The sequence below is a fragment of the Rhinolophus sinicus genome, linkage group LG12 (genome assembly GCF_036562045.2).
Source record: "Rhinolophus sinicus isolate RSC01 linkage group LG12, ASM3656204v1, whole genome shotgun sequence".
Classification (NCBI taxonomy): Eukaryota; Metazoa; Chordata; class Mammalia; order Chiroptera; family Rhinolophidae; genus Rhinolophus; species Rhinolophus sinicus.
In genome coordinates, this window is record NC_133761.1 from 67,685,291 (window position 1) to 67,710,565 (window position 25,275).

Sequence of the window (25,275 nt, forward strand, 5' to 3'; positions counted from 1 at the left end):
CTCCCCGGCAGGGCGCGTGGGGAGAGGAGGCGGGTGCGGATGGGGTGCGGGTCTCGTGCTCCGACCCACAGCGCCACCTGGTGTCTCCTGGCACAGCGCCGCCGCCCAGGGTGCCCCTCCCTTCCCTCGGAGAGGAGACCTCCCGCCCCTCCCACACCACATTGCCCTCAGGGTGCTTCCTGGCCGGTGCCCCAGCTTGCTGACCTCTGCCTTTACCCTGGTTTCACTCCGAGGAGGTGTGTCCAGCCCTCTCCCCCCACGGGGCTGCTCTGAAAGATGGGTGGTCCCGAGGCTCATAGCTCGGGTAGGAGAGGCAGGCAAAGGCCTCCGGCTGGGGTGCAGAGGTCCGCCCCAGCAGCCAGCAGAGGGCAGCCGGTTCCCAATTTCGGTCCGAAACTCCCCTCCTGGCCCCTCCTGTGGGCCTCTCCCAGAGCAGGGTGATCCCGCTGTGTGTGGAACCACCGTCCATCCACCCCTCCTCTCCACGCACAAATCCTTCCCGGAGACCCCGGGGTTGGCCAGGGCCTGGGCTGGACCTACAGAGGTTAGCCAGGTGAAGGAGCCCTTGACCCCCCTGCAACTCAGCGGTGGGGCTGTGGGGTGGGGGCACTGGGCAGGTGCCCCTCCAGGCCTCCCCGCCTGCTCTGCCAGCGTTTCTCATCTGGGCGGCACGGCCCTCTAACCTGCCACAGCTCTGTTGCCTGACACCTGGTGCTTGCTCTTGTTCTGCACTATAGGTTGGTCCTATACTCATTTAGGTCCCATTCCCAGTGTCAAGAGGGGGTGTCGCCAAGGCCACAGCTGGATCTGCTCATCTGGGCATGATGCCCAGGAGGCTGGTTGTTAAAGCATCTGCTTGTTGCATATTGTTTGTGAATTCACAGTGAGGGCAGAGAAGCCCAGCCCCAAACACGGGACAGGATCCCTAGATGAAGTGACCCCCTCAGAGAAGCTCATTTACAAACAGCTGAGCCTTCCATGGGCTTGGCTGTGGGGCTGCCATAGCCTGAATGTCTGTGTACCCCCCAAAATCCATGTTGAAATCCTGACCCCAGAGTGACGGTGATAGGAGGTCGGGTCTTTGGAGGTGATTTGGTTGTGAGGGAAACGCCTTCCAAAGGGACCAGTGTCCTTATACCATAAAAGGGACCCCTGGGAACTCCCTGGCCCTTTCCATCATGTGGCCACAGTGAGAAGACCACCAGGAAGTAGATTCTCACTTGACACTGAATGTGTGGGGGCCTTGACCTTGGACTTCCAGCCTCCAGAATGTGGGAAATAAATTTCTGTTGTTTATAGACCACCAATCTGGAGTATTTCATTATAGAAAACTGGAGGGACAAAGGCGGGACCCTAAGAGCATAGAGGGAGCGAGGAGTGAGGGAGGCCCCTCCAACCCACCCCCCACCCAATCCCCGCCTCCCACCCCCACTCCTGGGCAGGAGGGAGATTTCTGGATTCCACAGGAAAGTTTCTCTGGCTGTGTTTCCCCCTCACACCGGGGCTTTCCAAGCCGGGAGAAGTTCTGAGCAGTTTGGGGGCCTTGCTGAACCCCTCAAATTCCAAAGTCCACAGAGTTCCAGGCCTTGATGTGGGGTGGAGGCCGGGCAGCGGGATTGGCTGGTCAGGCCTCTCCAGGCAGCTGGTGCTGCAGAAAAGCAGGAACAAACCACTTTATTTCCATAGACCTCCTAGCCCGGGTGAGGGGCAGTGACCAGACCCAGACACCAGAGCACTGTTCTAACAGCGTTTATTGACCAGATGACGGATCAGCTTGAATACAGCCCGTGCCCTGCAGCCCCTCCAGGTGACAGCTCTATACCCTGTTCTTCCCGACACTGGGGGCAGTGAGGCCACCCCTCCCCCTTGCTCCTGACCTGGGGGTCTGGAAGGGATGGGGGTGATGTGGCCAGAAGGTCCCTGGGGAAGGGCGGGGTGGAGGAGCAAGGCCTCACGGGGCAGAAAGGTTCTGAGGACTGGGCAGAGGAGGGTGTCCAGAGCAGACAGAAGCTGTGTGTTTCCCTCCACATCTGAGGGCCAAGCAGGTGTGGCAGGAGCAGAGTGCTGGCCTGGGCTGTTGGGGACAGGGGGCGAGATGCCAGAGCAGCCTCAGGACCCCAGGCTGGGGGCAGAGCTACCTACCCTCCGATTTGGGCCCCTAAAAAATGGGAGTATGTGTTGGGGGTGTTTCAGTTGGGCCCCCCATCAAATAGGTATCTCAGTGCTGGGAGGTCAGACCACACTCTGGCTTTGGGATTCTCAGGCCTGGGTGTTCTCCCACCTGAGGGGGATGACACGGTTCCCCAAAGCCACCAAAGCTAGAAGCTGGCTCCTGCAGTGCATGACCCTGTCTGCATATCTCTCTGTCCGCGCCTCTGCCACCCAGCCCTGAGCTGGGACTGCCCAGGCCTATTCTGAGGCATACCCAGAGGCCACCCTCTTTCCTGCAGAGGGGAGTTCCTGGAGTACAGTAAACCACATTGCCCCTGGCCCACCTTGGCCCTACCTCCCTTGCCACTGGGCTCTAAGATGTGGGCTCGGGGTCTTGGCCAGTGATGGTGGCGGCTAAGAGCAGTGGTCTGTGGGGCAGGGGTGGGGAGAGGGCTGTCCCACCATGATTAAAACCACTGGGGCTCCTGCTGGTGACAGTAGCAAATCCCAGGCAGGGGGAGCCCCTGAGAGGAGTGGGACCTCGCTCGGGCAGACCCCCACACCAAAGGGAGCCAGACACCAAGTTCCAGTCACTAGTGACGTGTGGCAGGGCTGAGAGGAGTCCTGGAGGTCGCCGAAGCTGCCGGGAAGGGAATGGTGAAGAGAGCACAGCGGTGGGCAGGTGGGCGGGTGCCGGTGAGCTCACTCAGAGTGGACCAAGGCCCCCGCTCCTTGCCCGAAGCCAAAGCCCTTGGGCCCGAAGTTTTTAGCATAGCATCCTGCAGAGAAAAGACAGGTGAGGATGCTCCCCCCCAGCCACCCCTCCCGGCCCCACCGACGACACATCCTGGCCAGGCCTCTGGAGCAGGACAGTCCCCCGTACCCCCACCTCTATAGCACCCCAACCCCAGCAGCAAGGAGTTTCTTGCTGGCCCCGCCACTGAGATGACAGAAGCAGTTCTTGCTGTGACAGCACGGGGCTAGGAGTCGGGGACCACACTGCCCCACCGCCTGATTTGCCCCTGACTCTGGCCAGGTGGCTTTCTGCCTCTCGGCTTCTCTGTGAAATGAAGGGTCTGGAGCTGAGCCCATGGCCAGGGCTTCGTTTCCACTGAGCAAGGGTATGACTGCTTAGCCCCCCCAGACCTGCTGACCCCCGAGTGAGAAGTGGAGCCACCCACCTTTGCAGTAAATCTCGCCGTCTTTGTCGGCCAGGGTGGTTGACTCAAGACCTTTGCCACACTTGGCACATCGGAAGCAGGACTTGTGCCAGGACTGGTGAGAAGGAAACAGTTAATGCTGCCACTAGGGACAGAACGCACACAGATTTTCAGATTTACTGGGATCACAAACCCTCTTGAAAATCCGACGGAAGCTGTAAACTTCTCCCCAGAAAGATGTTCCCACAGAACTTTGTATATAATTTTAGGGGGCTCATGGACCCTCTAAAGTGCACCCTGGGAGGTCTGTGGACCCCAATTCTATAGCCACGGACTGCAAGTCGCTAGGAGCTGCCGATGGGCCGTCCGTGCTGGGGCTGTTACCTCCTGAGGGATTTGAGCTCCATCAGGGCTGGGAGATGCAGGGAAAAAGGGTTACCCCTTTGTGGTGGGCTTTGAAATAAGGGGCAGAGTTGTAGCCCAGGGCTCAGACTCCCCGAGCGGAGAGAGTTAAGAACATATGTGCCGAGTGCTGGAACCCACATCTCAGGAAGGTGTGTCACTGGCCCGTGTCCTCGCCTCTCCCCAGGACAGCTGGCGGCCGCCTTACCTTCCCAGCACCAATCACCTTCTCCGCAGCATATACTGCCTGGCTGCATCGGGGGCAGCGCTCGGAGCCACCAATCTTCTGAGCAAACTTGGATGCATTGGGGTTGGTGGTGGGCCTGTGGCCAGGGGCCCTGCATGAGGGTGGACGTGCGGTGAGAGTGGCTGGTGCTGCGTGGGCAAACCCTGCCTCCTCACCTAACCCACCACAAGGCCAGGGCCAGCAGGGCCTGGAGGGTCATGTCCCATGTCACAGATGGACAAACCAAGGCTCAGCACAGTGTTATCTTCCTTGAAATGTCCTACTTCCCTCAGTCACCTACTTAAGATGTCGGGATCACTTAACAACTCATTTGCTAAGACTCGCCCCCCATGACCCCCCATTCCTGCGGCCTGTCTATTACCAGATGCCTTTGAGGAGAAATCTGCTAATAAATCATTTCCACTGGGCCATGACCTTGGCTGAAATGTGGTGACTCATCCATCATCTCCACCCCCACCCCGTGCCAAGGAGCAGGCGAGACTGACTGCTGACGGCCACTGTTTACAGCAGGTCAGAGGTCAGTGGGTGCTGGGGACCTAGTGACATTCTAGCATTTCCAAAGAAGGGACATGACTTCCCGCAGCAGGAATGACAGACGGTGGAGAGGCTGGTCTGGCTCAGATACCCAGTGGCTGTGGGACCCCTGGCAAGTCACTGACACTGAGCTCAGTTTTCCTGTCTATGGACGTAGGAGATCGGACCAAGCCATTCTGGGGGCCCTCTCAGCTCTGCCCCCGGCCTGTGTGACTCCCCGGTAGACCCCAGCTCCTCCAATGGCCTGCCACGCAGTGGATGCACAGTGGCGACCTTGGGGGCCCTCGTACTCACTCCTCGTGTCTGATGCCCAGCGACTCGCCCTTGTCCGTGCTGAGTGTGCCTGCGCCCTGCCCGTAGCCGTAGCCCTTGGGTCCGTATTTCTTGCCGTAGCAGGACCGGCAGTAAATCTCCTCGCCGTGCACGGCCACCGTGGTGCTGTCCAGGTTCTTCTTGCAGACCACTGTGGCGAGGTGTGAGCATGGTGAGGGGGCATGCAGGGCGCGAGCCCCTGCAGCCGACGCTCTCCTGAGCATCTCTGAGCACTTGTCCTACCTACACCCTGACCTTTCGGGAGCGGCCTGGAGGGAGGTTAGGATGGCACTGAGCTGGGAGGTGACAGGCAGGGGCTCTGCACACCAGAACACGAGGAATGTCGGCCAGGCCACCTCTCCCCGGACCCCGTGTGCCGTCCTCCGTCCCCAGCGGCAGTGCACCCCAGGATCCATACGGGGCAACAGCCTAGGCTGACCCTGGGCTGCAGGAAGCCTGGTGCGGGCCGCCTTCCCTCTGCCCTTGACAAAGAGACCACGTGTCCCGACAGGAGGGGAGAGAAAAGAAAGGAAGGAAGAGAAGGGCAGGGTTTTCCTGTCTCCAGCAGTGGGCTCCAAGCAGGACAATCCATGCAGGCTGGGGTGTGCCGTGATGTGCCCAGACGGAAAGTTCGACATTTATGAAACGCCCAGCAGGGCAGGCTTTGGAATGAGACACAGGTCAGGCTCGTCCCAGCAGCATTCGAAGTTCCCAGTCTCAGTGGCCACTGTGCCTCAGGAGGAAATGAGGTCAGACCGTGGGAGGACCGTCCTGACTCATGGGTAAGAGGTGGGACTGGGGGCAGCCGTAGAAACCCCTCGGTACCGCCCTGCTCTTCGCAGGGGAGCCCGCTCAGCCGTCCAGAGTAAGACAGCTCAGAGCCCGGAGTCCAATCACAGCGCTCCCCTCGCCAGCTGTGAAGGTGGCCAAACTAAAGGCGCTCTTACTTGTGACTGTGTGTGCCTAGTAAATGGTGAACATCATATGAAGTTAGTGCCATGGGGACAAAGGGAGGGGAGGGACAGGCCCAGGCCTCTACAGACTCAGCTCCACACTACATCTTATGATGTTAACCTGGGGACTCAGTGTGCCCCATGGACTGTACCCCCAAACCCGCGCTTCTGAAGATGGAAACCGCTGGAGAAGCTGTGTCCTGCCTCCCTCCCTCTCGGCTCAGCTCCTTGCAACAGGCCATCCTCTTGCCTTTAAAGGGTCAGCTCCTCTCTCACGCTGCGCCCCACGTTGGAGACTTCAGACTAAATAAGGCCCCTCTCGTCCTGCCCTTGAGATCCCCACCTCATTCCAGCCCAAATACGGAGTTCCCCGCCGCCTCCCAGGGCTTGGCTCTGAGGACACAGGGAGAGGGAACACAGGCCAAGGTCTCCGACATTCCCTTCTAGGGTGGGAAGTCGGGAGTCGGCCTGGGATTGCTTCCTGTAAGACCCAGACTGAACTGGAATTCCAAGGCCAGGGAAGGCAGAAAGCAGAGGCAGAGTAGCCGGGGGGACAGAGGTCCCTGCTGACTGGTCCCCCAGCAGGCGCCCCAGGAACTCAGCCAGAGGAGACACCAGAGCCTACCAGCTGGGTCTCTCCAGACGGCTCCCCGCCGTGCCAGCTGAGCCAGCCCCCCAGCCCCCAGTTCCAGGCCCCTGTGGGTCTCTGCTGCACCTTGTTTCCAGGGAGCCCTGGCCACCCCGCCGTGGCCCACCTCCCACACCCTGCCCTGGCCCCCTGCCCCTCCACCTCTCTCAGGAGATGTGGGCTAGGCACCCATGGGCTCCACCGAAGACTCAGTTAAGGGGAATATGAATGAAGGCCTAAATAAATTTCTACCAAATGATGTTAAGCCAATAAAGAGAGTTATGTGGGCATTACCATACTTATCTGTTAATTAATTTATTTAGCATTTGTACGTCTGGACGCCACCTGGCCAGGTAAGGCCTGTGATGCCGTTTGGAAATGCAGAAAAGTGCAGCCCCAGGTGAGGGGGCAGCCCTTCTCCCCACCCCGAGACGTACAGTGATTCTCTCTGCTTCCGGAAGGAAACCAAGGCCCACAAAGCAGTTCCAGCTCACAGACCTGGCGAGGAGCAGGGCTGGGCAAGGGCCCAGCATGACGTGGCTGGGTCTGCAGCCCAGGTCCCTTTCAGGCAGGCCAAGTGTGTGGGACCAGGTGAAAACTGACAGCAAACCTCACCCCATGGGCAAGGAGACGCGGGTGTCGGAGGGCGTGGGGGCTTCTGGGAGGCTCCCCTGTGCTCTCGGGTTCTAAGAGCTGCCCAGTGCCATCGGCTACCACCACGGTGTTAGGCCAAATGTGACCTGCCCAGGAGAGAGCCGGTCACATTTCAGAGAGGGGCGCTGGCCTCAGCCTGGGGCAGGTCCCCAAACAAGGAGCTAAGCTCTCCTGTCTGCTAATGGGAACTGGCTGCTCCCACTGAAACCACAGGAGTGGGTGGACGGCCCTCTCCGTCCCTGCTCACGGGTCAGAGGCCAAGCCCAGGCCGAGGCCATTCTCAAGGCCTCGTCTGTTGCATCAGCCTGTCTTCCTGTTTGTCCCAGACCCAGAAAGGGAATATAGGCACCAAGCTGAGCTGGATCCAGAGCCAAGGACCAGACTGGTCAAAGGGACTCCTGGGGATGCACTCAGGCCTGGCCTGCAAGGGTCTATGGCCCTTCACCTCATCCAGGCCCCAACCCTGTCAGCCTCTGTCTTCCTTAGGAGGGAAAGGCCTTTGATTCTGTGGATTGCTCTGAATTCTTGTACTCAAGCCGGGCAATTTTCCCTAAACAAGAGAAGTCACAGTCCTTCTGTTCTAAACGCGTCCTTGTCAACCACCTTCCAGGCACTAGGAATGAACAGGTTGCTACCTCAGACGCTGGGGCCTCCTGGAGCAGTGCTGGGAGACCCCAGACACAAGACGGTCCCCTGTGGCTGCTACTGTCACAAACCAGCTCCCAGCCTGCCTTTCTACAACTGTTTCTAATACTCGACACCCTCTCACACCCTGTTCCTTCCTTCCTCTGCCACCCCCTGAATTCCTGACTCCCCTCAACTGCCTGTGCCGACAGCCACTCCCCCACAAGCAGGACTGCAGGCCAGGCGCCCCTTGGCCACTTCTAGTCGGTGATTAAGCAACATTGCAGAGCCACAAGGCCCTACAGGGGCCTGGTCAATGCCAAGCCCTTATTCCCGCTGAAGAAACAAACCGCTTGAAAATTCCTCAGTGCAGTGAACTGCTGATAACAAGACACTGCTGTTTGTGGATCCTCGGAGGGCTGAGGCCAGAGCTCAGCCAGGCCTCTCTCATCAGACACAGCCCGCAGGCGGGGAGGGCTGGGGCCTGCGGCCCTGAGCTGGAAGCTCCCGCAGGTCCACCAGGTGGCCCGGGACCCAACTGGATCCTACTGTCTGCATCCCAAACGGCCTGGCATGGGACAGCACAGACTCTCCCAAGTTTGCGTCACATGATGGACAGGACCCCACTTCCTGGGTCTGCCAGGCGGCTGGGCCTTCAGCCCCTGTGAGGTCTCTTTGCACCACACCATCTTGCCTGTGTGTGTGTGTGTGTGTGTGTGTGTGTGTGTGTGTGTGTGTGTCCAAGGCGTGTCTTATCACTTATGGAACACTCACAGTGGCTTTCAGTGCTGTACTTCTCTTTCATTTTAATTCTCACAACCCCTCCATGAAGTAGGTATTATTACCTCCCCTGTTGGAACAAGAAAACTCAACCAGAGAGAAATGGACTGACTTGCCCATCAGCACACAGATAATAAAACTGAATCAGATGCATCCTGACTGACCGGACGGGCCCTGAAACCCAGCTTCACGTGGGTCCCACCATCCCCACTCCGCCTGCCCTCAAGGAAAATGCCCGTGAAGCAGTTGCCTCTTATCATTAGATCCCCTGCTCTGACCACAGTGAACCTCGGGGAGGCCTCCCCACGTCGCCACTTCCTGGGTGCTCTGAGAACAGCCCGGCCTGGGCACAAACCCTGGTCCTGGGCAGCCTGCCCTCTCCGGCTACTTGGCATCTGTCGCCTGGTCTCCGGGCTATGATTGGAGCGGGTGCTCCAGGCTTTAGCAAGTGGCTGTCAAAGGCTTTGGTTCCTCATGTCCTGAGCACAGGCTGTGGGAGCAGGAAGGGACATGAGAGAAGTGAGGGCTGGCCCAGAGGGGTGGGGAAGGGACAGCCAGCTCTTCCCCCAGAGCTGCCTTCTAACCGGGGGTAATTCGGGCCTGTAGGCTGGTGAAACTTTGGGCTAAAAGTGTCTCCGTCCTAAGTGACGGGACTGTGGCAGAGAGGGAAAGAAGACAAAGCTGAGCGGAAAGTTTTCCTAACCAAGTCTTAACAGCTTGGCTCTTGGCCCCAGTGCCGAGGGCCGCCACCCCCACCAGCTCTGGCCGGTTCATCCCCTTTGAAAGCAGCTTCTGCAGGAACAAAGAGGCCTTAAGTGTTTCCCGCCCCAGCTGCAGCTTCAGCCAAATGTCAAGCTGTTTACATCCCACGGGGCCAGTTCCCCTGGGTGCTGACAGGCCCAGCCTGTGGAGGTGCTCCTGCCTGTCTCCATGGCAACCGCAGGGCCTGGGCCGTACTCACTGCACAGGAAGCAGGATTTATGGAAGCTGCTGCCTTCGCACTGAACCTCCTCGGCGAAGTACACGGTCTTCTGGCAGACCCCACATTTCTTGCCTCCTCCCCAGTTCGGCATTCTGAAACTGGACAGAAACGGGAATCAAAGGACAGGGCTGTGGAGACGTAGGCTGTAGGCTGCCCAGGACGGAAGGCCACAGGCAGCAACGCAGAGGGCCCAGCCCTGGCGGGCACTTCCCCACATCCTCCTCCAGCGGCTGCCTGGGGCTCTGCCAGTGGGACCAATAGATAGGCACTGGGCAGCTGTGCCCTTGTCACCCGCCGGGCACTCTGCAGGCTGTCAATGGGCGCCAGATACCGGTTCCATATGGGAGGCTGAGTAGCGGTAAAACCAACCAGCTGCTACCGCTGTGTCTACACGAACGGACCTCATTTGGAGCAAAACCAGCAGACAGACTTGAATTCATTAACCACAAATGAACTGTGTAAGGTTCACAAACAGGCAGAACGCACATTGTCCAGGGGTGAGCACATGGGTGCTTCCTTGTGGGGTGGGGTGGCCAGGGCTTCCTCCAGTGAGACTTTCCCAATTGCAGGGCCCCCTGGATGGGTCCTCATGGGCACAGGGGGTGGGGAGCCCACCCACAGAGGCTGCCTGGGACCTTCCTGGCAGTGGACACACTCGTTGCTCTTCACCCCAATGTGCCACTGTCCCTTCACTGGGTTCCTGAAGGGAGACCCCCAACCATGTGGAATGGCCCAGTCGAGGCGACCTGGGCAGATCCCTCCCCAGCAGCTCCCTGGCTCCCACTCCCCACCCATGTTCCTCTTTCCCTGGGACCTGCTGGATGTGGGCCCTGAACTCAGCGTCTCTTCCTTCAAGCTGTTCTTTTGCTGGCCTTTTTCACTTTTGCTCCTGGCACCACCACCATTCTCTGCCTCACTCAGGAATCTCGTCCCTCCCTTCCCCTACTCGTAGCTTGTCCTGCCCCATGTGCCCCTTTACCCAGCACCCCACCCACCCCTGCATGAGGCCACCTTTCCCCTTTGCAGGTCTGGACTCACTGCGGCTTACGCACATCGGGACACACCCCGCAGGTAGGGTTTCTCTAACTGCAGCTGACTTCTACGTGCCTCCCTCAGATACCCCACGGGACCCGAGCACCCAGATTGCTGGGCCCGTCTACTGAGGCCACATGGTCCCTTCAGCGCCTTTCTGCCCTGAGGACTCCAGGGGCTCACTGCCTGGTTCAGCAAGAGCTCGGGGCTGCAAAACCATACAACCTGGAGGACAGTTCGATAACAGTGGCAATGCGTAACCACCAACCGTTTCCCTGACTCAGGGAGGTGCCCCCATCCCCAGCTCCAGGGCATAGCCTGGCCACTTAAGCCAACCACCGAGACCCATTCCTTGTAGGGGCTACTTCTGGAACAGCCGTGAGATGCTGCTGGAGAAGCTTCTGGGGAAACCATGCTCGTTGACATGGAGCCACCAGGCCCCCTGTGCCTTACCTGTGACGAGGTAACGAGACGTGATGCTAGAACTCCTGTAGCTGAGGACAGATGAAGCATGCCTACGACGTGCCAGACGGCGTACCTCACCCCATTTCATCCTGACTACCACATGCCCACTCTCCTTGCAGGCAGGAGAATAAGGCTCAGAGATGCCGGGCCACCCACTTGCAGTCACTCAGCTAGATGAGCTGGAAATGGCATTCAACACAGACCAGCCATAGCTGAGTCTTGTCACCCCGCCATGCTGCTGCCCCACTGTGTTTGAGTGCCAGCGCACGGTGGCACATAGGACACAATGCCCGGCACTCCCCTTCCTCTCCAGACCCTGAGCCAGCGGGGCACTCCTCCACGCCCCAGGAAATCCCAAGGGAAGAAACTTCCCCTATCCCATGGTTGGGAGCCAGTTCCAAGCAGTGTTTTGTTCCTGGACACACAAACCCTCTCCCTCTGGGGGGGATCCACAGCTCCCCACAGACCTCCCCTTCTGTGTGCTGGCTCCATTTCAGGGCACACATCCAGCAGGGCCCAGGGACCCGCTGGGAAGGAAATCTGCCCAGGACGCCTCGGCTGGGCCATGCCTTTGAGCCCGGCCATGTGATTGGGGGTCTCTCTTCAGCAGCCCAGTGAAGGGACCAGGGCTGTAGTGCCTTGTAGAGCAATGAGTGTGTCCACTGTCAGAAAGGTCCCAGGCACCCCTAGGGGTGGGCTCCCCCACCCCCTCTGCACATGAGGACCTGTCCAGGGGGCCCTGCACGTGGAGAAAGTCTCACTGGAGGGAGCCCTGGCTACCCTTTCCCCAAGTGGGGCAGGGCGCTCTCTTTTCCCCATCTCTCCTTCCTGCCCAGCCAGGGTCCCTCTATCAGGAGCTGGACTGCCTTACAAGGAAAGCTGCCTCTCAGTTTTCGGATGCTGAGGCCTCCTTCTCCACTGCCTCCCCAGTTCTGGGGACACAGGCCCTGCAGGACACTGAGGACAGTCGTTCCTGAGGTCAGAGTTCAGGGGTACAGCTCAGCGGTCAGGAAAATGGAGTCTGGGATCATGTCTTCCTGGCTGAAGGGCCGCGGCCAAGCTGCTTTCCACTCTGAGCTCCAGTGAGCTTGTCTCGAGCTAGACGACACAACGCCTCAAATCCTCCTTCTGAGGATTAAAGAGGGACATATGGAAGTGATGGCCCAGTGCCTGGCACACTCATCACTCACAGGCCTGCCTCCAGGAGCAGCATACGGAGCAGACGCAGAGCACAGGCTCATGCTCACCCCAAATCTCGTGAGAGTCGGGCTGAGGTGACGGGTTCAGTGTGGTCATGTTTTGAGTTTGGGAAACAATCTCAGAAGTACACGATCCTTCAGTGCCCAAAGGAGAGCCTCCTGTCATCAAACCACTGATGTGATAAACCATTCCATGTCTTTACCTCTCCAGCGGAAAAACCCTAGTCTCCCAGTCCCAAGTCCCCTGTTCCCTAGGGCCAAAGAGCGCCTTCTGGGCCCAGAGTTCACGTTCCCCACCCACTTGGTCTGGCAGAGGCCTGTCAGGTGTTTGTCTCGCATTACCTGAGCTGTGTGGTATCTGGACAGGCTCCAGAGCTGTCATCCTTTCCAACCCCTCAGCCCCGCCTCTTCCTGCTCACCCCCACACCTGGTCAGGGTTCAGGGCACATGTCTTAGAGGTGACACCGAAAAGCCTAGGAAACAGACCTCCCCTGAAAGTAAGTCACTCGCAGGGGACAAATGGCTGCTGTGGAGAAGCAGGCTCGGCCTCAGCTTCCCGTGTCCCACCACAACTTCTTCAGAATCCAGCAAGTGACTCACTTCTGTAAGGAACTAACCAGCATCCCTCCAGGCCCCCCAGCAATGAGGCCTGGTCACTGCCGGTCACTCTAGTGCAGCTCCCTCTGTCTCTGCTCAAAGTGTTCTCTTTTCAAGGCCACACCCCGTGGCCCTAGTGGAACTGTGAGCTGCCAAGGGTGGCACTGTCTATCTCTCTTCCTTTTCTGCTGGTCCCCTAGTGCCTTTTACAACAGAGCTGTCCCACCTTGCAGTTCAGAAATCTGAAGGTCAACCAAAGTAGAAACTGGGGTGTATGATTTAACTACTTTCAGACTATGACAGGAAATCCTATACTATAATAGAGTCTCCCTGAGTAATTAACAGATGGAGTTTCTTTGCTTTTTGCTGATATCACCTGAGAGTGGTAACAATCCGTCGTCCATGCCAAAAAGGTTGGAATGATTTCTTTGACTGAGGTTTTTTTAAAAAAATGAATGCTCAGACCTTATAAAAACAGGTTGTTTGCAGCTGACAATTCAGGAAGCCCCATCCCACGTCCCGCCTCCTGGTATACGGAACGCAGGGTACCCTGGACTGGGAGGCTCTGGTTCCTGGCGGACTGAGTTGTGCTCCAGCTGCCAACCTTCTATTTCTTCCTTCTTTGTCCTATTGAGGCTCCGATGTTGCCTCTGGCCCTTGGGAAGCCCTGGAAATGCCACAGTCTGGAAAGGCTAGCTGCCGGGTATTTACACTTTACCATAAATGGGAATCGTTCAGCGCTGATGTCAACAAATTCCTGGGGAGCTGCGTCTAGAGCCCCGCCATCACCATAGCGATTCCTGACAACCGGAAACCCAGGCAAAGGTCTCCTGTCAGTACCCAGGACCGCCTCCCCTCCCCCACTTGCAGCCCACTTGTGTGTGTGTGTGTGTGTGTGTGTGTGTGTGTGTGTGTTTCCCCATTTCCTCACCCGGACTCTTTCCCAGGCGTTTTTCCTGCCCTGCAAACCTGGCACTGAGATTCAAACACGCATCAGACCTGGGGAAAGGGGAAAGCGTATCCATTGGGATCTGGGACCCCCCTTCCTGTGTCCCCTCTGCCTCTTCCTGACAGTGAAAACCTAGGTCGTGAGTTCTAACCCCAACTCTATGTACAGCTTGACAAAGCCACATCATCTTGAAATAGTTTATAAGCTGCTGCAAAGCAGGCTGTAAAGCTAATGTGTTCACAAGTGGCAAGTATTTCCTCAGCGAGTCGATCTAGATACAGAAAATGCAGGGGAGCAAAGAAAACAGTAAACTGGTGGCTGAGGTGGGTTTGCAAGGCGTTTCTCCGTGTCTGAATGGCAACTTGCAACCCACCAGCTGCGACACTGGCAAGTTCCTTATCACCGCTGAGCCTCAGTTTCTTCCTCTGTAAAGTGGGGCACATGCGTGCCAACCTCATATTGTCCAACGTAACACATGAAGGGTTTGGGTCAGTCCCTGGTACATAACAGGGGCACATACCTGCTTCCCATTACCTTAAGGAAAGACCAACTCGAACACTTATTTTTGAGTTTTGTGTCTTTTTCAGATATTTGTCAATCTGCCCAAGTATGGGCACGTGGTTGAGTGGGAGAAAAAGGTCCTTTTATTCTCTTTAGCAGCTCACAGTGTTACTGCATGAGTCTTCAGTCCTCAAGCCAGCCAACCTTCACAATAAGCCGGGCTAGCAAAACACTGAAACTTTTAGCAGCCTGTCAGAAATGTGCCCACCTTGCTTTGCCCACCAGAACAGCCACGGCAAATAAAACGATGTTTTTTCCCCCTCACCTGGTGCTCAGTATAACTCACATGAAAAACTGGCCAGTGACTGTTCGCCAGGTTTCTGGGTTCAGCAGGACAATCCCACTAAGAGCTGTTCCTGCCCCACTCATCACTCATTGGCCAAATATTTACTGATATTTACTGATCGCCAGCCGGTGTCAACACTACACGCCTAGCCACAGAGGCAGACGTTTGCAATTAAAAAGAAAACGTGGGAGCCAGGAAGGAAGGGGCCCGGGCAGACCAGGGGCAAACGGCTGTGGCCTCGCTGGTGGGCCCGCCCTTCACTTTCTCCCCTGCATCCTCCCCAGACCCTGACTGGACACTGCTCCCCTCACCCTCCTCGGTTCTGCCCAATAAACTTCCTTCTTCCCGGGATGACCGGTCTGCCCCATATCTTCCCTGAGGCAAAGGATCCAAATGGTGAGATAAGGGCTACCGAAGGGCAGCTGAGGGCTGAGGAAGGGCTCTCTGGCAAGACGTGGCCCTGGGCTCCTGAGCCCGAGTGGCTGGACAATCAGAAGACTGCAGCAGAGTGAGAGCAGGGGAGGCTCAGCATCCCATCCCAAACCCCATCTGGGGCAAACCCCCAACTTGTACTGAGACGACAGGCAGCCAGCAGCTCCAGCCTCCTTGACTTCTGGGAGGGGGTGGGGGAGGGCGAGGAGAAGACTGATTGAGGCCCAGTGTGTTTCTGGTCTGCGCAATCCATTCCCAAAGTACTATCCCCAAAAGGAACTAAGCAATGAGACGTCACTTGTCCAAGCTCACCTTGTATTAAGTGGCAAAGCCAATGTCAAGAGACTCATCCAGTCTGCCTTCTAAACCATCTCTCACCAAGACTCCAGGCTGCCTCTTTTGATACACTTTCTACCGGAGGCCAGTGGATGTTCTGGGTGCCACTGTGACAGGACCCCAACGCAGAGCCCTCTGGGCTGGAAGCACCTGCCCCCAGTTCACCCCACAGAGCAGGGGGTGGGTGGCTGGAGCCCAGGCCTCTAGGGAAAGGCTTGAGTAGATTACAACAGCTCCAGGACCAGTGGATTGCGGAATACTCTCCCCTGAGAGTAAGTAAAACACCTGCCTCGCTGTTGTTTGTTGGGTAATATCGCACGTTGCTTTAACTGTGCTCAACACCAGCCCCCTTCCTGCTCCCCAGCCTTCAAGGGCTGAGGCCACAAAGCACCCACTGTGGGTTCTTTTGGGCTCGGTAGTGGTCCCCACCTAGACCGGGACGTGGGTGGGGGAGGTGAAACGTTGCAGCTTCCATCCAGTTCCTTCGGAAGACTGAAAACAGATGCCCTAGGCTGGCCACGAGGCCAGATGTTCCCCGCCCCACCCGCGGGCTCGCTCTCCCAGGGCAGGAGGGTGAGGGAGGGGGTGGCACGGATGCCCTCATCCCCCTGCCGTACCATGAGCGTCAGGGGCGCACAGAATCGCCCATTGTTCTGTTGCGGGACCTGCAGGCGGCGGGGGTGCCGGGCGTGGTGTTTAGGACACGTAGGGGCCCGGGCGGGAAAGACCCAGCGCCTCCCGGAAACAGACGCGTTGAGGGGCTGAGGCCACTTCTCCCCACCCCGCGCCCACGACGGCTTCTCTTTTCCTTCCAATTTTCCTGGCAGCTGCCCCGGCCCCAGCTGCCATCCCCAGCTGACGGCGGGCCAGAAGGACCCGGGGGCTCTCGGGGCGCGCGGTGCCTGGGGCGCCCGGGAGGAGCCGGGCGCACTCACGTGGAGCCGGCTCCGGCGGGGGTCGCGCGGCCCCGAGCGCATTCTGCTGACGCGCTCACCTGGCGCACTCACCTGCAGCGGGCTCGGCGGCGCGGCGGGAAAAGCTCTGGAGCGGCTGCGGGGGTGCCCGCGCGCGCCGTTTTGTAGCGCTTGGGAGGCGGGTGCCGGCCACGCCCACCTGTGCACACTGCACCACACCAGGCTGACGTCAGGGCGCCGAGCCCCGCGGCGCGGTCCCCCACCCCCAGAGCAAGGCAGCGCCCACAGCGGAGCGGGAGCTCTGGCTCCGCCTGCTCCTGTAGACCCACTATGACCTCGGAGCCTCTCAGGGTTTTTCTGTCCACCAGGTGGTAAGGCGGACATGTGCTCTGAGATCCCTGATAAACTTGTACCCCAAGAGTACGGGTGGCGTGGGGTAGGGTCTCACATTTGCGTGTCCTGGTGGCAAGGTTTAAGGACATTTGGGTGCCAGACTGAGACGGGTCTGGGCGCTCATCTTGCCTCTGCCGCTTACTAGCTGAGCCCTTGGCCTAGACCCTTAGCCCCTCTGGGGTTCAGGTCTGCATCTGTGAGGGGGGTAATCCCCAGGGGTGTCGTGGTGGGTAAAAGGAGAGCCTGTAGGACCGGCAGCCTTCAGCAGTGGCCTGCCAGATGTTAGATGCTCAGTAAATGCTACCTTGGTACCGCTCCTGTCCCCTCAGCTGTCCCCAATCTTCCCTGCTATCCAAAGGAGAATGTCCCACCCACCCCAAAAGCAGCAGTTTTGAACAGTGGGGGCCTCCATGCCTCAGTACACAGACACACATCTTCCACCCCTGACAGGGGTCAAAGACCCGGTCCCTGAAGGCTCCCTTACAACCCCAAGTTGCTGAATTAGCTCTCGCCCAGGAAAAAAGTCGAGCATCATACAACCCAGAAAATGAAATATTTATCTAGGTTTTTCTTGCTTTCTGCCACCAGAAACATCTTTCCTTCGTCCAGGCCTGTCCTGTAAACAGGGCCTTCGGAGATTAGGGGATGTAAGAGCACTGAGCCAGTGCTCCTTGCAAGATGTCGGAGGAGAATCCCTGGTCATGCCTGCACTGAACAAGCAATGGACAAACAGGTATGTGAATTAAATTCCAGAACTACCATCGGCCTGACTTCGTGGGCTCGCTGCCCAAAGCTCGTGCTCTCCTGAGGTCACCCTCCCTCCCTTCAGTTCTCCAGAGTCTTGCCCCAGATTTTCCAGAAGGACAAACTCCTGCGTTTCCTTCTTTGGTCTGGGTTTGTCCCCATGGAGTCATGACACAGCTGAGGGAATTTCCCAGTGACAACATGCCCACCTGTGCTGTGAAATGTCCTAGGAAAGGTCCAAAAAAGGAGAGCGGTACTGCAGTCACCCTTGGATTTCCCGCACAGGATCTTACTGCATCTTGTAGATAGCGAGGCTGTAGAATGCGGCACTGAAACTGGAATGCCTGTGATAGTGACGGTACAGGCAGACCTGCGAGGTACTGAGGGGAGACTCCGTCCAGACCACTGCGATACAGAGAATAGCTCAATAAAGCGAGTCCCACACATGTTTTGGTTTCCCAGTGCTATGAAAGTTATGTTTACACTCTATGTATCTATTTGTATCAAATGTGCAATAAGGTATGTCTAAAAAAAACAATGTACGCACCTCAATGAAAAAAATACTTTATTGCTGAAAAATGGTAACTATTATCTGAGCCTCCAGCGAGTGGTAATGTTTTTGTTGGTGGAGGGTCTTACATTGTTCAATTTGTTAAAAAAAAAAAAAAAAAAAAAAAGTGGGGTATCTGCAAAGTGCAACAAACGAGGTATGCCTGTCCTCCTAATTACACTAGAACCACAGGACTCCCCCAGGCAAACCAGGACGTATGGTCACACTGCATGTCCCCCCAAAGACTACGTCAGGGCACATGTCTTTGGAGCTGTCCCGACAGAGCTGGAGATGAAGGAACCAAGCAGGCCCTGCCTTGTCTGCTGTTTTCCTAAACCCTCCCACTGCTTGGTCATGCGGACCCTCTGGGCTTGGGCTCGGGCAGCCCGTTTACATGTAGAGAAGACTCAGGGGGTCAGGGAGGACTCCGGGTTGAGATGATCAAAGAGGTGCCAGGATTACCGCCATGCGTACAGGACTACACACAGGTACAGGCCGATGTTGAAATCGCAGGAACAGCATCAGTGCCTGGGACGTCACACATGCCGACAGCTCCTTAGGGCAAGATGCTCCTTCTGGCGGACCTCAGTTACATGACTGTACCCAGGCTGCCCCCCGCTGGACCCCTGCCCCCCAGCAGCCTCACCTCTGCAGGGACAGCCCAGCCAGAGCTGCTCTGTGTGGTTCTGGGGCCAGCACGGGCGCACGGCGTCTCTGAGGCTCTGCCAGCTCTGGGTCTTCATGGATCTGGCTCTGAGTTCTGAGGCTGTGATGAGGAGAGTAAAGGGGGCAGGGACCCTTGGTCCCCTCTAGGAGGGGTCCTAGAACCTCTGGGGGTTGCAGGGGAAGTGAGTCTGACTGCCAGAGGCAGACACAGAGGCAGGGAAGTCTGGGTGTCCATGCCAGGAAGATGAAGTGCTCAGAGGCAGGAAAAGGGGGCATCCATCTGCAAAGGAACAAAGGGGACACTACAGAGGGTTGCAGTCGCATACACTGTGAAGCATCGAGAATATTCTAGGGGACCTTGAAAGCTGACGCAGGAACTGCCTCACGGGAGGCTCAGGGTCAGGCCCTCAAGGACTGTGAAAGCGGCTGGATACCTTTTCAAATGACTGCTTCCTCTCCCCCTCCCCTGGGCCTGATCTATGGAGGGCCACTTCCGCTTGCGCTCCCTTGGCAGCCTCCAAGCTACCGCCTCTGAAAACAGGCCTGGCAGGCGGGGGGGTCCCCCACAGTGAGAGTGTGGACCAGACATTCTGGACCGGGCAGCTGGACCGGGCAGCTGGGAGTGAAAGGGGAAGGGAGCCCTGGGAACTGTGCGTGCCCCTCTATTCTGAGCCCCACGTGCCTGGGGAGAACTGGGGCTGAAGGCCCCAGAGGTTCCTCTGACAGACACGGTTCCGGTCCCTCCACCCCCTTTGCTCCTAACCAGTCTGTTTGGCTCCTGCTCTAAGACCTGTGTGTTTGCTGTTTGCCAGCCCAGGACACTCCAAGTTGCTGCTCCCACGTTCTGTGTGGCCCTCTGGCCAGACAGCAGAGGTTTAAGGCAGTGATGTAGATTGGAAATGACCGAATTTCAGGCAGGACCTTTGCCACCCTGTCCCACCAGGGTCGATGGTATGAAGATAGACTCCCAGGTAGAAGAAAGGATTGCTGACTTTTGGAGGCAGCAGTCCCAAGCTATGCCCAAGAGACAGAGCTCCCTGGGTGGGACGGTCTCGGAGGGTAGGGCTGTAGCTTACTCTCCTCTGCAGCTCATCCAGTGCTTCCCCAGGCCAGGTGCCTGGTTAAACTTTTATGAATTAATTCATCTCGGCGTTTGCAGAGTGATAACCAGGAGCTGGGCCTCCACCTGCTGGTGAAGTTGTGAATGACGCTTCTGCGTGGCCTCGGCCACCTAAGTGACCGTTCACTGCGCAACCAACCGTAAGAGCCCGGCTCAGACAACCCTTTTCCCCCAGGAACCCTTGGTACTTAAATTCTTCTGACTCTCACTCGACACATCCTAGGTTTCTAGCAGAGAAGCTCAAAATGTCTGGGACACTGGTCAGTGAAAAAGGCCTCTGAAGGTAGCGGAAGCTGTTCTGTAACCCAGAGCCCTCCCCTCCCCACTGGCAAACGTTCTCACCCCGAGATCCGTTTCCTTATCGCCCGTCCAGACCGGGACATGAGCACCCACTCTGTGACAAGCGCTGGGCCGGGGGCCAGGAGCACGTGGCTCAGGCCTTGACAGGGAGGGGAAATGAAGCGCGCGCCGGATGTGGCCTGGGGGCCGTTCAGGCAAAGCTCCGGGCGGCGGTCAGGAGGGGGCGGAGCTCAGGAGGGGGGCTCCTCAGAGGGGATCAGGGACCCTGTATTTGTGCTGATGACCGTGCAGAGCTGGACCGTAAAGGGTGGTCAGGCATTTGACGTGTGGAGATGGAGTGTTCCCGTTACCTACTGCTGGGTGACAAACCACCCCCAACTTAGCAGCTGAAAGCAACAGCAGTCGTGTCTTTTTCTCTCACAGTTCTGGGGTCCTCTGAGCTCAGCAGGACCGACGATTCTCGCTTGGGACCCATCCTGTGACGACAGTCAGAGGAGCGCTGGCTGCAGTCATCAGGACAGCTTCCTCACCCACGTGGCTGGTGTCTGAGGCTGGCGGGTGGTTGGGACTGTCAGCCAGGCGGGACCCCTACACGTCTCTCCACCAGGCCTGGACTCTCACACTGGCCACTGGGTTACAGGCCAGCACGTCCAGAGGGAGTCAGGAGGAGCTGTCCTGCCCTTTGAAACCCAGCCTGGGAAGGCACATGGCAGAAGTGCCCCTGGACTGTCCTGGTAGATGCAGTCACAAAGCCCCAGGCAGGGGCAGAGACCCCACCTGTCACGTGTGAGTGGCAAAGTTCTGGAAGGGCGTGTGGAGGGGGAATAGTACTGCAGCCCTTCTGGGAAAAGTTTGGCACAAGCAGGAAGGTCACTGCAGGGGGGACCTCCACTGACAGTGAGTCTGGAGGTACATTTTCTAAGACAGTAAAGATTCCAGAAGACTTGAATTTCATCCCTTGGTTGTGCAGAATGATTTTTAAGATACCCAACTACAGATGCAAGTGCTCTAGACATCAGCTTTCTAAGTAGTTGGTTCGCCTAAGAGACTAATACCAACCTGTCTCATGGACAGGAAGTTACAGCCAAGATTATCTGGCAGCCCCAGGTGTAAGGGGACCATCAGACCCCACAGCAAATGAAGAAATGAGAGAGGGGGTTGGTTTTCATTTCTCTCTTTTCCTTTCTGATGAGCGGCGGAGCTGACTGGTGGTGCAGTATTGCTAACGGATTCCCAATTTTAGGTTCAAGGAGATTGGCGGCAGGGAGTTTTCCAAGCCACAGAGGCTGAAGGGCATACTTCTGGTCTGTCTCACTCCTCCCAGAATCTTGGTCTGGGTTTTATTCTAATTTCTTCTCGGTCTCAGGGAAGGAGCTCCAGATGAGGAGATTCGGAGCAGGGTGTTTCTTCCCACCCCTCCCAGACGGATTGCAAGGTTTTTCCAATACTCCATCCTCCCTGGGGCTGCAGAGAGGAGAGCGCCAGCAGGGGTCAGCAGTGTGACACATCTGGCCAGAGACACTGCCTGAGCTGATGGGGACCTGAGAGCACCTTCCGCTGAGGCCTTGGCACCACTCTGAGCATCGCCACCTTTCCCTGAATGTGGCGGGGGGATGGGGAAAGGCAGAGGCAGCAGAGTCCAGATGTCAGCCATGCCAAGTCACCATCTGGTTTTCTACCGGGAGGTTTATGTGTGTTGGCACATGCAATGCATTGTGTACAGGTCCGGATGTCAGAGAACGTGTGTCTCGGATTTGCCTTGAAGTTTTCTGAGACCTGGCATTTCTGGATTTGCTGTCCCCAGGCTCCCCGTGGATGGGCCATGCCTCACAGCCATGTCCCACGGTGCCCGCCAACCCACGCCCCACACAGGCTGGGCTGGGAATGGAGTTCTCCCAGGGCAGCCATCAGCGGCCGAAGCCACGAGAGCCTCCTCCTCCACCTCCTCGGGCCCCCTGCCCAGGCGTCTCCCAGCCCCAGTCCTCTGGGCACCCTGCCACTCAGCTCCACAGCACCCCACCTCCCAGGAGCGCTGGAGGGGCCCCATTCAAGACTTCCACGGTTCTTCATGTGGTAGTGGTGGGTGGCCAGAGAACCGTGGAGGGCGTAAGGGACAGTGGCATAGCTGGAAGCACGCTGGGCTGGAAGAAGGGCCCCGTCTATAGCTGAGACTCCCAGGGCCCCTAGCACCTTCCGGGTAGCCCCCATGTGCTGCTGTGACAGGCAGATGCCAGGCCTTTCCACCTGCCTTTGGAAAGGAGAAGATGGGCCAAGCCCGGGTTTCTGCTTTCCCAGGAGTAGAGTTACAGCAGCTGATGGGGACAACAGGTACGGCGGGGGCAGCTGGGCCTGTCACTCACCACACGCCCTAGAGCTGGGGCAGCGAGTGCATGGGGAAACTAGGATCAGCATTCCGAGTGCCTTTCCCTGGAAATCCCAAGGCTGGACCCCCGGCCAGGCTGCCCCACACCCAGCCTCGCTCAGGAGCCCGGGTCCTCCTCTTGTCTCGCTGCCCAGCCTTTGGCTGCAGCCAGCTCCTCTCCCGTTCCCAGTGCCTCCGCTCAGGCCTTTGCAGGATGGAACTCAGAATCTTGGCTCTTGGTGGCTCCCCCAAAAAACTGGGAGGGAGGTCTTGGAAGGATGGCTCTGTGTACATGCAAACGATTTGCCATTTTAGTGCCTCAAACCACAGATGGGTTGAAAGGAAAGGGCTCCCAGTCTGTGAGGCCTAGGTCCTACATCTTCTGATCAAGTCTTCCCCACAGCCCAGCCAGGCATGTGTTAGCAGGCTATGGTTACACAGTTAAGAGGCAGTGAACCTGGGCTTGACTGCAGCGCAGATTCAAGGCTCGGACTCCGTTCCCCAGGTGCACTAACTAAAACCTCCCGCCCCCTGGAAGGCCCCTCACCTGGTCCATCCCTTCTCCGGACTTTCCTGCCAAGACCTGTCTCATCCACCCTGCTCACACAGCCAACGTCTCCTCTACAACCCCTATTGCTATATTTGGCAACTCATAGCCCCCCGACACCTCCCAGCACCGGTGAACACCACAGTGTCTGAGTCCTATGGGGCCGACACCCAGCACCCACCTTCTTGTCCCCTGCCCAGCTGCTTCCCCGGAGCCCTCTCGTGGGCCTGAAACGACTTCCTTGCCTCTATCTCCCTCCCTTCAATGCCCCCACTGCACACCTCCTTTATCCCCTCTCCAGACACTTCTTAGTGTTTTAAGAACATTCATTGATGTAAGAAAATGCCCACAGAACATACTAGGAGCACCTTACAATTTTATTTGCCACGGTGTGAGTAATAGCTGAATACGTTCCCCATGTGAGAACAACAACACCTCAAACATACAGCAGAAAGTCACGACTCTCGTGATGACAGTCGGCAGCAGTGACCCCTGCTCCCACTTTGCAGTGACACACGGAATGAGGAAGCTCTGGGGGTGATGAAAGGTTCTAAAACGTGGTTGTAAACCGAACAGGTTGACTGCAAATCACAGAAGCACACCCTTACAACTGCATTTTATAGTGTGCAAATGACAACTCCACAAAGCGGCTGAAAAGAAAGAGATCTCCTGAAGCTGGGAGGTGACAGCCGTTCCCCACTGCCCACGTGGCTGCTGCTGTCCACCTGTCCTAGCACACACAGCACTCGAATGCATGGACTCAGGAGCCAAATGCCTGGGTTCAAATCCCAGCTCCAGCACCCATGTCTGTGAGACCCAGACAAGGTATTGACCTCAGTTTCTTCACCTATAAAATGGACGTAACAACGATACCTGTTTCATAGGGTTGCTGCCAGGACTCAATGGGTTAATACATGGCAAGTGTATTGTAAGCACTAACTGGCAGTGCCCTCTCCACATTGCCACACCAGAGCCAGGCTTCGTAAAGGGGAACGTCTGTGCCTGCCGACCCCACCCCGACCCTCCTGGCCCTCGGAGAAAACACCCCTCTTCAAAAGCCACCTTTGGAAAAACACTGCGATGGCTTTGGCTCATCTCACTTCCTGGTAACAGAGAGGGGGAGAAACGTGTGTTCCCGATAAGGCGGTGACTTGCTCACTCTCGTAAAACGCTCATCACTGTGGCAGCGTGTCCCCACAGACTGTTTCTCCCAGGTCCTCGTAAGCTCGGGCAATCGACACAGAGGGAGGGCTCGTCTTTCTGGGGACCCTGAGCCCAGTCCTGGTGCCAGAATGGCCACCAAGGAGGACAATGGCTTTGCCCATGCCCTGTGCCACCCCCACCAGCATGAAGCTCCTTGCTGGCTAACGAGTCGAGCTGTAAAGCACAAGGCTGTTAGTGAATGGTCAGAATTCCACCACCCAAACATGAGTTTTCCGGCTCTGAGCCCACAGCCAGAGCACACTGACTGGGGTGGGGGTGGGGGAGGGTAGCCGCACCTCTGCCAGTATCTGCCCAGCACTGTAGAAACCACTTTCTCCTCTGTCACCTCATGGAATCCTCCTGAGCCTTGCCAGGTGCTCACTGCTGTCCCCTGGGTGTCCACACCCCATGACTGATGAGCAAACTGAGGAGACGACGTAAGCCAGCAGCCAGCCCTGAGCGTGGACTCCCAGTGTTTTTCCACTGTGTTTGGGGGGGGGAGGGCGGGGTCAGAGCTCCCTCGGAGTCTTTAATGACATTCAGTAAATGCTCAAGAAAGTAAAGCATGTGCTGTCTCCACACCCCGTCACGGTCCCTCCTGGGCTACAGGGAAGGAGCTCTGACTGCTGAAGCCCCACAGTCCAGCCAGAGCCCCCACGCACTGAGACCTCAAGGGGGCAGGAAAACAGGCAGAGACCCCAGGAAACTGGGCTGGGCCTGAAAGTGTCACTACACCTCCTGGGGTCTCAACACTCATCGCAAGCCAGCTCGGAGACACCGGGCTGATGTACTAAAACCCATTCACCACACGGACTTTCATCTTCTTATTAACAGTTTCCTGCCCCCAAGGGGACGGGCTGTAAGCTGTGGATGGACACGGGGGACACAGAAGCTGCTGAGTGTTAGGGAGTCTCACTAAGCTCAGCAGGGCCTGGAGGCCACTGCCTGGGTGAGTGGTGGGGGGAGGGGATACAGAGAGTGACCAGGGTCCCCTGCCCAAGCCTGAATCTCCCTGCCCCCATCACTCCCCAGCCGTGTCACTCCCCGGCCCCCCCACCCCCTCCTCTCCCACAGCCAGGCCCCTGCTTTCACCTCTTATTGATTTTCATATTTAAGGAAAATCCATTTGCTTGATTCAGAGCAACTGAGTCATCACCGTGTCCAGAGGCAAACCACTTACTAAGTGGGTACT

The 25,275-nt window shown here is 57.5% G+C and overlaps 1 protein-coding gene, 1 long non-coding RNA gene and 1 other non-coding gene across 7 annotated transcripts; 1 reads left to right on the top strand and 2 right to left on the bottom strand.

The window, feature by feature from the left end:
• Nucleotides 1-1,733: 1,733 nt before the first annotated feature.
• Nucleotides 1,734-16,433, bottom strand: CSRP1 (cysteine and glycine rich protein 1). 4 transcript variants are annotated; one of them, XM_019750903.2, is made up of 6 exons: nt 16,292-16,432; nt 9,407-9,525; nt 4,789-4,957; nt 3,922-4,051; nt 3,333-3,426; nt 1,734-2,930 (listed from the first exon to the last, which is right to left on the bottom strand). In XM_019750903.2, exons 2-6 carry the CDS (start codon nt 9,516-9,518, stop codon nt 2,854-2,856), a joined length of 582 nt encoding a protein of 193 aa, XP_019606462.1. In that variant the 5' UTR covers nt 9,519-9,525; nt 16,292-16,432; the 3' UTR covers nt 1,734-2,853. The 4 variants fall into 4 exon arrangements, with proteins under 4 accessions (XP_019606462.1, XP_019606463.1, XP_074173229.1 ...); XM_019750904.2 differs by having other exon boundaries at nt 16,279-16,383; XM_074317128.1 differs by lacking the exon at nt 16,292-16,432 and adding an exon at nt 10,913-11,153.
• Nucleotides 16,434-16,460: 27 nt separating this feature from the next.
• Nucleotides 16,461-24,297, top strand: LOC141567945 (uncharacterized). 2 transcript variants are annotated; one of them, XR_012490985.1, is made up of 3 exons: nt 16,461-16,569; nt 17,180-17,324; nt 21,338-24,297. It is a non-coding gene; the product is annotated as an uncharacterized LOC141567945 (long non-coding RNA). The 2 variants fall into 2 exon arrangements; XR_012490986.1 differs by having other exon boundaries at nt 21,776-24,297.
• On the bottom strand, nt 17,295-20,170 carry LOC109457767 (uncharacterized). The gene is made up of 3 exons (XR_012490988.1): nt 20,014-20,170; nt 18,532-18,831; nt 17,295-17,705 (listed from the first exon to the last, which is right to left on the bottom strand). It is a non-coding gene; the product is annotated as an uncharacterized LOC109457767 (transcript).
• Nucleotides 24,298-25,275: the final 978 nt, after the last annotated feature.

Coding starts and splice junctions, on each gene's coding strand:
- CSRP1 (XM_019750903.2), bottom strand. CDS start 9,518: ATGCCGAACTGGGGAGGAGGCAAGAAATGTGGGGTCTGCCAGAAGACC. Junction 4,958..9,406: donor TAAATCCTGCTTCCTGTGCA/GTGAGTACGGCC, acceptor ACCTCGCCACAG/TGGTCTGCAAGAAGAACCTG. Junction 3,427..3,921: donor AGGTGATTGGTGCTGGGAAG/GTAAGGCGGCCG, acceptor CCTTCTCACCAG/TCCTGGCACAAGTCCTGCTT.